The sequence below is a fragment of the Poecilia reticulata genome, chromosome 22 (genome assembly GCF_904066995.2).
Source record: "Poecilia reticulata chromosome 22, P_reticulata-male-v2, whole genome shotgun sequence".
Taxonomy (NCBI): Eukaryota; Metazoa; Chordata; class Actinopteri; order Cyprinodontiformes; family Poeciliidae; genus Poecilia; species Poecilia reticulata.
Window position 1 is genome coordinate 2,925,447 of NC_088851.1, and position 10,929 is coordinate 2,936,375.

At 43.1% G+C, this 10,929-nt stretch overlaps 1 protein-coding gene and 1 non-coding gene across 2 annotated transcripts; both read left to right on the forward strand.

Annotated features, from left to right (window-relative positions):
• Positions 1–2,988: 2,988 nt before the first annotated feature.
• Positions 2,989–10,714, forward strand: dkc1 (dyskeratosis congenita 1, dyskerin). The gene is made up of 15 exons (XM_008398696.3): positions 2,989–3,124; positions 4,209–4,261; positions 4,347–4,433; positions 5,545–5,636; positions 5,717–5,901; positions 6,334–6,398; positions 6,488–6,614; positions 6,766–6,896; positions 7,085–7,228; positions 7,993–8,113; positions 8,296–8,414; positions 9,082–9,185; positions 9,414–9,453; positions 10,076–10,234; positions 10,309–10,714. The coding sequence occupies exons 1-15, from the start codon at positions 3,109–3,111 to the stop codon at positions 10,366–10,368; spliced, it is 1,503 nt and encodes a 500-aa protein (XP_008396918.1). The 5' UTR covers positions 2,989–3,108; the 3' UTR covers positions 10,369–10,714.
• LOC145550105 (small nucleolar RNA SNORD83) lies at positions 8,150–8,226 on the forward strand. The gene has a single exon (XR_014085954.1). It is a non-coding gene; the product is annotated as a small nucleolar RNA SNORD83 (small nucleolar RNA).
• Positions 10,715–10,929: the final 215 nt, after the last annotated feature.

A 10,929-nucleotide genomic window follows, 5' to 3' on the forward strand; every position in this document is an offset into this window, starting at 1 on the left:
TCTCTAGACGTCTCCTGCTTTCATTAACGTATCAGGAAGAGTTTTTATGTTTTAGACAGAAATAAAACAGAATCGGTTAAAGCAACTCCATGTTTATGTGCATGTAAGTCAATAGGATGTTTCATGTTCCATAGCTTATCGCGAGTTATGTTTAGAATCAAAATGGCCGATTGATTTCCTGTATAAAATCACCTCCTGTTGTCATATCAACCTGCAGCATGTCTTCCAGTTTACTTCACTTCACTTCTTATTGCATTAAATAAGACAGACAGTGTGTTTTAGAGAGAAAACAACAAAATCTAACGTCATTTGATGTGACTATGATTCATGCCTGAACAGCCTGACAAGAACTGAAGTCATTGTGTTTTCTGAAAGTCTTTAGCAAAGAGAATATTTGATTTAAAAAAAAAATGAAGCTAAGAACATTTCCACACCAGCCCGACTGTCCTTGTAACCATAGTTACTGTGTCTCTCACTGCCGCCTACGCAACGCATAAAGGATACAACACTGGAGGATTGCTGCTGACCTGACGGCTGCAAGCAACATTTATTGATATAAATTACAGAGCAACAGTGTTGTTCACGTGTTGTGGTTTCTGTCTGACTGCAGGAACTCAGGGCTGATGCCTCTGCAGCTGTTTACCATCAGTCTCCTCTTTTGTGTCACAGAGTTGAGTGTTTTTCAATGTACAATAACATTTTGGATTAATCAATCAGTCAAGTTTGTTAACGCATTTCAGCAACAAGGCAGTTCAAAGTACGTTACATCATGACAACATAAAAACATCATAAACACATCACACACTCAACAATTGTGAAAACAGGAACAGACGTTACTTTTTGTCAAGTGTCATTGTTAAAATCATAAATACACATCAAATGTTTTGGTTAATAATTCATTTATTATGGCTCAAAAGCAGCTCTAAACAGAAGGGGATTTAGTCTGGTTTTAAAGGCTCTCTGTGTTTCAGCTATTTTTCAGATTTCTGGAAGTTTGTTCCAGATTTGTGGTGCATAGAAGCTGAATGCTGCTTCTCCACGTTTGGTTCTGGTTCCGGATGGTTCTGGTTCTGGATGCAGAGCAGAACCAGAAGACCTGAGAGGTTCTGGAAGGTTGATACAACAACAGCAGAACTTTAAACCGTTCAGTGATTTATAAACTAACATCAGAATTTTAAAGTCTATTCTCTCAGTAAAGGACTGCAGAACTGGGTGATGTTCTCTATCTTCCTGGTGTTTTAGTCAGAACACCAGCAGCAGCGTTCTGGATCAGCTGATTGATGTTTTTAGGCAGATCCATGAAGACACTATTGCAGTAGCAAACTATTAAAATGCAATTAAAGATGAACGCATGAGTTTCTGTAGATCTTGATGCTGTTCTATGCTGACTAGGGTGAAGGCAGTTCAAACTTTAAAAGAACCAAAAGTCATTGTGCAACAAACAGAAAGGCAGAAAGGAAATCATTTAAACAGGAGTTCAATCAAATGAGACAGTGTGTGTATGTGTGTGAGCGTGTGTGTGTGTATGTGTGTGTGTGTGTGTGTGTGTGTGTGTGTGTGTGTGTGTGTAACATTAGTGTTTAGCTGTTTCTGAAAACTTTGCACATCAGCATTTTCTGCCAACTAGCTGTGTGGAAAACACATTTTATTGTGTTTCTGCTTCATCTTCAGTCTCTGGTTGTCATGGATGCATGTCTGATCTCACACTTACCAGCTCAGCGCTTCTGCAATTTTCTACCAGCATTATTCTTTAGGCAGTCAGACAGCTTGGTGGGTGTGTGTGTGTGTGTGTGTGTGGGTGTGTGTGTGAGCGTGTGTGTGTGTGTGTGTGTGTGTGTGTGTGTGTGTGTGTGTGTGTGTGTGTGTGTGTGTGTGTGTGTGTGTGTGTGTGTGTGTGTGCCATGATGCTGCAGTCTATGCCTTATGAATCTGACCCAAATGTGAAATAGTTTTGCCTTATAATCATCTCAAAGCTTCAGTAATCTCTGTTGCTTGTGTCTTTTGTTTTATCCATTTTCCCTCCACTCAACTTTCCATTCATATGCTTGCATATTCTATTAGCATTCAACTTCTTTTGCAATGACTTTTTGTAGCTTACACTTTTTTTTATGACAATTAGCAATCAAAGAGACTAACATCAACTGTTACGGAGAGTGAACTACAAAAAATTTATCAATCAGTTTGATCAGTTTCAGCCAGTAAATATTTTCTGGAAAGACATGAATTTACTACCTTATTTTAGAAAGCAGACTTACTTCTTTTGAAATATTTCAACATGATCAATTATTATTTTCATCCATATTTCCTTTAAGGAATGAATGATTATTCTATTTCACATATTAAAAATCCTTTCTACGTGGTCTTATATAATATTCAAATTTTCTGGAAAACAATCATCAGCTTTACGCTGATGGTATATTCACCAAAATAAACCAAGACAAGAACTTATATACTTCATTTTTTAAATGGAATGACTGAAGTAGTGAAACATTGTTCTGTTTTGTTGAGGCACATCTGGGCCATGCAGTTGGTAGAGCTGTTGCCTTGCAGCAAGAAGGTTCTGGGTTCGATTCCCTGCATGGAGTTTGCATGTTCTCCCTGTGCATGCGTGGGTTCTCTCCAAGTACTCTGACTTCCTCCCACAGTCCAAAAACATGACTGCCAGATTAATGATTAATTGATCATTAATCTGACTAATCAGATTAATGAATGATTATTCTATTTCACATATCAAAAATCCTTTCTACGTGGTCTTATGTAATATTCAAATTTTCTGGAAAACAATCATCAGCTTGTTTTCCAGAAACATGCGTGCATGGTTGTTTGTCCTGTCTGTCTCTGTGTCGCTGTCCAGGGTGACCCCGCCTCTCGCCCGGAACGTTAGCTGGAGATAGACACCAGCAACCCTCCCGACCCCATTAGGGACAAGGGTGTACAGAAGGTGGATGGATGAAGCACAACCGGATATTGGTTGTGCTGAATCGTTGTTTTCCGGCAGGGGGCAGCAGTGTACCCGGTAGTACCTTTGCTTCCTGCTCGCGGGTCGCAGAGGAAGAAGCAGCTGCTCTCTACTCCTCGCTGGGTGAACGTTCATTCTTTCCGGAGAAGATGGCGGACCTAGAAGGTGAGTGTGCAACACATTCTGTGGGGCAGGGGCAGTTTTTACTTCTTCTCCCGGTCAAATAATGATGTTTTAACGCCTCCCCTTAACGCGGGGTTTTATTGCCAGTAAAGCGTCTCTCGGTGTAGTTTAGCTGTTTTTATTGTAGCGAGGAAAGCGGATTTGGGAATTTGGTCTGAGGTGCAGCTTAGATTAATAGTTGTGTTTTTGCAGCCATTCTGCAAAATAAATCTCATCCAGATCTTCGTATTTAGATCAGCGTATTGTGATGAAATAGCGTGGCGTCTTTTATTAATCGTGATTTAGGCGCGTGAGCTGTTAATGCGTGGAACAGGAAACACGTGGTGAGTCATTTTGATCAAGCAGGCTCTAAACTGTAAAAAAACGAAAACATTTATATCAAATTGATTGCATTGCTATTTTGAAAGTGAAAGCGTTATTTTACTATAGTTTGATCTGTTGTGGTTATTGACTTGTAAAATGCAAACTAGATCAGCTTTAAAATGGCTAATAAACCAGGAGCCGAACACGCTGCTGCTGTGTTTCTGTGTTCACCAGAGCTGTGGAAACGATCTCTCAGAAGTAGCAACTCTTTCAGTTTGGGGTTGAATGTTCAGTGGCCTGTTAGCTGGGAGCGTTAGCCACCACGTGTTGCAAGCACGTGGAGACACCACGTGGCCCTCTGCTTAGAACCCACGAAGAAGAAGCTGAAGTTGGCGTTGATAGCAGGGTTTCCGTGGTTGATCTTAAAGCCTTCAGTTTAAAGCAACAACTATATATAAACATTCCGATTTATAATGCGCTTCCTCAGGACACCAGTCATATGAAGAGGTATTATTTGTATCACTAAACTGCTCACAGTAACTGCATTAAATGAATTAATACACTTATTGACTAAAAATTACAGTAAATAAACTTCAATTATAACAATATAATTTAAAAAATATCCATTTTAAAATATAAATTTTTAAATGTTAGTAATTTAAATTTATCTGCTCTTAATGAATGTGAATAAACAGGAAAACTGACTGATGACTTCTTTTCAGTATTTTCTTTTACCAGATTTTCTGTGTCGTTTCTTTTTTAGCTTCAGTAAAGAAAAAGAAGAAGTCGAAGAAGGTTTTGGAAGAATCTGTTGGGGTTTGTAGAAAAACTTGACTTGAAGCTTCAGGTTATCAGAGCCCCTCCCCTGGCCGTTTCTGAACAGTCTGCTTGTGTTTCCTAGGAGATCCAACAGAGTGGAGACTTCTTCATCCAGCCCGAGTCAATCGCTCCCTCCCTGGACACGTCACAGTGGCCCCTCCTACTGAAGGTCAGGCCCAGGTGTTCCTGCCCTGATGGGGGGGCGATTTTAGTTTTTGATGTTTCAGAACCATGTGAGATGATGAAGCGGTTTATCCATTCTCTGAGTGCCGCTGCCCCGTTCAAGTTGCTGCCCTTGCTTCCGTTCTGGGGCGGGGCCGCTCCATGGGTGGCTGGAGCTTTTCCAGCGTTCTGCTGGATTACAACCAGCAACCTCACGGGGTGTGACTGGACGAGGCCGCGGCCAAGACGACTTCCTGTTCTGATCACATTTAAATAATTTATTCATAAAGCAAGTTATTCAGCTGCATGTGATTTTAGTTGTCTAAATGTAGCAGCCATCTTTAACCTGTGGACTGATTTACTATCAGAAGAGTTGTAGTCTGAGCTGAGATGGCGTTCAGGGGTTGGGCTGAAGAGGGAGCTTCAGAAAACAAATGCTCTAATTGAAACAACTTGGTGCATTACTGCCACCAAATGGAGAGAAAAATGTATTCACTTATGAATCGCAGTTCCTAGTCCTGGAGATTTTAGATTGATTCAAAATGCACAAAAATTGATTTCAAAATTTATGTTTGTCATTTTTTTCCGCTCCTATTTGCCAGTCCCTGCATATCACATTATCGTCCACTGGGCCACCGTAGAAGGCTGGCTCACCCACTACTTTATTTATTTTTTTAATTTAAGAAAAAGCCAGGCAGCTAAGCTAACTTCACATTGGTTGCAGGATTTGATGCACAAGCCTGTTTTTGTATTCAATATGAACTGATGGAATTGGATCCATTATGGAACCTGAGAAGTTTTTAATGTTCTTTTTGTTTACACTTGCATAATTTCAACACAATAAAGAGTTTGAATAGAAAAAAACATTTTCTGAGTCAAATCATGACCCTAAAAATAAATAAAAAAATCTGGATGAAATCACAAGACACTGAAAGTTCTGCATCTGTAGTGTGAACATGGCAGAACTCCTGGCTTCTTAATGGAAATATAATGTAGTATTAAGATGGAGGCTCTTCAGGTGTGCAGACTCCCAGATCAAAGAGTTGTAGCCGTTTTCTCAACAAATCATTTAACAATCTGTGAATCAATGGTAAAGACATTTCCTGTTTTTCCCACAGAATTTCCACAAGTTGAACATCCGAACAGCTCATTACACGCCCATCCCGTGCGGCAGCAACCCTCTGAAGAGGAACATCACCGACTATGTCAAGTATGGTAACGTCACCCTGAGCTTTCTGGGCCGGTTCTGGCCCAAACCAGGTTCTGACGGCGATGCATCCGCTCATCCAGGTCGGGCTTCATCAACCTGGACAAACCGGCCAACCCGTCGTCTCATGAGGTGGTGGCGTGGATCCGGAGGATCCTGCGGGTGGAGAAGACCGGTCACAGCGGAACGCTTGACCCCAAGGTCACTGGCTGCCTGATCGTCTGCATAGATCGAGCCACGCGATTGGTCAAGTCCCAGCAGAGTGCCGGTGGGTTCCCTTCATCAAGCCATGTCAAACTGCCGCATTATCAGGACAGAGAGTTTGGTTTAAGATTAAAATTCCCCATTTTTTTCATATTTAATCTCATTTTAATAAATTTCTTTAGTCTTTATTTTCTTAAGGTAATTCCAAATGATTTCCAAAAACTGCCTTTTATGTCAATCATTCAGGCCTATTTATTTGACCTGAATTCAAAGGCCAAATAAACAGAAACTTTGTCACACGCTTGCTAAACAAGATGGCTGAACTACGGAAACCCGAAGAGTTCATTAGTGGGGGGAGAAAAAAGAAATCCAGATTTTCCAAAAACAGAAGATGTGATTAATCAGTAAAACGGACGTACTGCTCAGTGAAACATGACAGAATGTTTCCATTTAAGACGTGGTGAAGGTCGTGACCTTCTCTCTGCTCTGATTCCAGGTAAGGAGTATGTGGGAATCGTCCGGCTGCACAACGCAATCGAGAGCGAGCACGTTCTGGCCCGGGTGAGCCTCCACGTTGAATGCAAATATAACATGGTGTCATATGACACAGTTGGAGAAGATGTTGATCGCTGCTGACTGGTCGTCCGCAGGCCCTGGAGACGCTGACCGGAGCGTTGTTCCAGCGTCCGCCGCTGATCGCTGCAGTGAAACGTCAGCTGAGAGTCCGGACCATCTATGAGAGCAAGCTGATCGAGTACGACCCAGAGAGGAGGCTGGGTGAGGAGATGCTTCTTACCCCGGGTCATTCCAACTGGTCCTGGTCCAGATGAAGCCTAGAGCCGTCCTGAGTCAGAACCAGTCTGGACCGATCCGGAGTCCAGTGATGACTGCATCACCTCCATTTCAATCTGTCTGTCCTTTCCTACAGGCATCTTCTGGGTCAGCTGTGAGGCCGGGACCTACATCCGGACCCTGTGCGTCCACCTGGGGCTGCTGCTGGGCGTCGGGGGGCAGATGCAGGAGCTGCGGCGGGTCCGCTCCGGAGTCCTGGGAGAGAAGGTCAGGAGGAGTTCTGGTTCCGGCCAGAAGTCCAAAGCGTTGAGTCCAGCTCTGCTGTTCAGTGCCGAGTTGTTAATTAGCCTTTGGAAGAAGGAAGAGCAGCGGAGACACGGCGGCCGGAGTGTCCCGACCGCCGAGGCTCAGCGCTGCCAACATCGCTCATGTCCAGTGTGGCTGTATGCTTGCAGGACAACCTGGTGACAATGCACGATGTTCTAGATGCCCAGTGGCAGTTCGACCACAACAAGGACGAGACGTACCTGAGGAGAGTCATCTACCCTCTGGAGAAGCTGCTGGTGTCGCACAAGCGGCTGGTGATGAAGGATAGTGCGGTGAGTCTTCCTCCCTGGAAACAGACTCACCTTCCTGTTCACCTTTGTTTGTTGGGATCCCCATTAGCCGTTGCCATGACAGTCTCTACTCTTCCTGGCGTCCACAACATATAAAAAAAAAAATTATTACAAAAACAGTTACACACACAATATAACATTAGTAACATAGCATGTTGCGTCATAAATGATGTAATAACATCTTATGTAGTAAAATAATGAAGGATGCACAGATCCACTTTTTTCACTTCCAATGCCGATGTGAGGTTTAGTATCAACTCGTTCTGTTTTAAACAGAAATTTACTGAATTACTCATTTATTTGCACCAGTACAGAAGACTAGAACAGCTCCACCAGCTGGTCAAACGTGGAAAGAACAACTTTCATTTGTTCAGACAAAAACAATAGATTGACTATTTTGGTTGAGCATTTAAAAATAAACTCGTTCATGTTTTGGCTCTTTTTTGGGCTTTTTCTGAACCAATAGGTTCAGAAAGAGCCATTATGAATTCTAAATATAATGTAAAATTAATAATAAAGCAGGTCTGATATAGATGTTAATATCAGATTGGTGCCTCTCTAAAACAGGTCTTGTATTAAAATAGTGTAAAGTTTGGCTAAATAAAAGTTGGTTGTATAAAACATTTAGTATCTTGGATACTGTTTCTATAAAAAAAATCAAAGTATAAAAGTGCAGAGTGACCCTCATCCTGCTGGTGTTTGGATCAGTTCTGTGGTTGTGACCTCTGACCCGGCTCCGTCTGAAGGTCAACGCCATCTGCTACGGCGCCAAGATCATGCTGCCCGGTGTGCTCCGCTATGAAGACGGCATCGAGGTCAACCAGGACATCGTCGTTATAACAACCAAGGGCGAGGCCATCTGCACAGGTGAGAGCGGGTTGATCTGCGTGTTGTCATGCCAACGCCACATGATGATCTGAGTAGATGCAGCAGCTTCCGGGCCGTGATGACCTGCTATCTATCACCCTTACCTGATGGCTCCTCGGTTAGAACTACCATCTTGGTCAGACTGACCGCTAACCAGACTGAAGCCTGTCCTCTCCCTGCAGCCGTGGCTCTGATGACCACAGCGGTGATCTCCACCTGTGACCACGGAGTCGTAGCCAAGATAAAGAGGGTGATCATGGAGCGGGACACGTACCCCAGGAAGTGGGGCCTGGGGCCCAAGGTACGAGGAAGAGCCTTTAGCTTCTAATGGTGTTTTTCTAAGTGAGCGCTGCCAGGGGGCGCTAGAGAGGCCTCGGAAAGGTGGAGGGAAAAAAACTGGCCAAAAAAAGTACAATCTGTTTTTCAATTATCCTAAAATATAAGCTAAAGTAACTTATTGAAATTTTTATTTTTATCGTTCTGGAAATGTTCATAATATTTTTATTCTCGTTATGATTAAAGTGATAAGAACTATTTATGACTTGTATCCCCACAAACACAAATGATGCTCTTGAAAAACATTCTCATTTGTGACGAGGTTCTTTGGACACCAGTCACTTAAAGGAGAGAAACATCGCTCATGTCCAGTGTGGCTGTATGCTTGCAGGACAACCTGGTGATGATGCACGATGCAATGATTAAACTGCATTTAATCATATGTTCAAATGCCATATCAACTTTCCTGATACGGCATTTGAACATATGATGCCGTATATATGGCATCATATGCAACACAAAAACAGAACTGCTGTTTTTGTGTTAGGTTTAGGACTAAGGTGTGAATTGTGTTTTGGTTAAGGTCAGGGTTAGGCTTTAGAAAATAATTGGAAATCAATTTAATGACCCTGTAAAACATGAAAACCACACGTGTGTGTGTGTGACCTCTGGTCTGATGCTGTGTGAACCAGGCGAGCCAGAAGAAGATGATGATTCAGAAGGGCCTCCTGGATAAACATGGTAAACCCAATGGCAGCACGCCTCAGGACTGGAAGGACCAGTATGTTGACTACAGGTACCCTGCACTCACTGCTGGCCCCTGCTGGTGGCCCTCGCTCACTGCAGAGAGTTATCCCTCTCTGAGCTGCCGTGCTCTCTGAGGGAGTCGCTCTGCTACATGAACACTCTGCTTGGAGCCTTGGCCCCTGGCCAGCAGCAGCTGGGGGCCCCGCTCCCCAGAGAACAGTCTCAGCTGTTTCAGGCCCTGAGGCAGTTTAACGTCAACATGTGTTTTTCTCTGCAGCGCCTCCAGAGTGGCGGCATCAGGCGACGCCTCGGCTAAGGTGAGATCACATTATCGCTTTAGAACGATGGGGTAGGTGAGCTGTCATAACAAGCTGGCTGTGTGAGCAGCAAGATAATATGGCAAGCTGATTTAACATTTAATCAACATTTCCTTGACTGCCAGTTAAATAATCAAACCCTTCATTGGTAGTTCTAGATGGAAGGAGTGTATTTGTGGATAGATGCACTCACCATACATTACAAATGTCATGGCGAAATGTTAGCTTTTGGTTAAAGTTTAAATCGTCTCACAGCTGAGAGTCCAGACCCTGAAGCAAAGTGTAGAACAGGGCTGTGGACTTTAGGCTGGAGATTATATATATATATATATATATATATATATATAAATATGTGTATTTTTAGGCTGAACAGAAAATACTGTTGTTCCCATGAAAGAAGAATTTAATGACTTGTTCAAATAGGAATGGTAATTTGTTTATTTTTGATTCAGAAAGATGGTTCACTTTTCAAATTGATTGATGGATATTTAGTTTACAGATCCTCTCGTGATATAAAATATCTTGTCATGCTTGAGGCAGAAAACTGTCTGTACACAGTGAAAGCACTGGATAGTTAATTTTTCCTGTAGTTTGATCAGCTGTGATTGTGACGTTCTTGCAGAGGAAGAGGGAGTCAGCGGAGAGCGACGGTGAGCCGGCCCAGCCCAGCACGCCGTCTGCTGAGGACGTAAAGAAAGAAAAGAAGAAAAAGAAAAAGGAGAAAAAAGCAAAGCTAGAGGAAGCCGAGACGGAAAAGACCGAGGAGGAGCCCGACACGCCGGTGAGTTGGAGTGGACCTCCTCAGTCTGTGAACATGACCGTTTACCAGAACTCATTGAAGTGTGTGTGATCCAGGTCGCCGAGAAGCCCAAGAAGAAGAAGAAGAAACAGAAGGAGAGCGAGCCGGCGGAGTGAACGGCGCCTCGTTCTTCCAGCCAGCCAGCTGGAAGGGAATCTCAGCACAATGTGCTGTACTGTTGGACATGAGGACTGTGTTAGCTATGGACATGAATGGAGACCTGTCTCAGTACCAGACAGTCCAGAGGTTCGGTCCGGTTTGGCCCGGTTCCAGCAGCTGTACTGGTTTTCTCTCTGCCTTCCGTCCTCAGACAGGACAGACCATCATGTAGTCGACATGGAAACGGAAACGCCCTGCGCTGTTCATGGAGGTGGAAGAACACATTTGCTCATAAAATCTATCAATTTACTTCAATCTGTAAATATTTAACTTTTTTATTTTGAAATAAAAATGTATTCTGTATTTGTCCTCACTGGTTTTCAGAGAATGTGTCAGACTGGTGATGTCTGCTCCTTAATCTGGACTTCTGCTGGGGTATAGCAGAACCAGGGCTGCTTCTGATTTAACTAGACCAATTTGATATGGAAATGCTCAATATTTGAATTTTCATTTTTTTCCGTATAAACAGATCAGAGCAGCAACAAGACATGAATTAAACTAGGCAGAAAAAGCCAAAG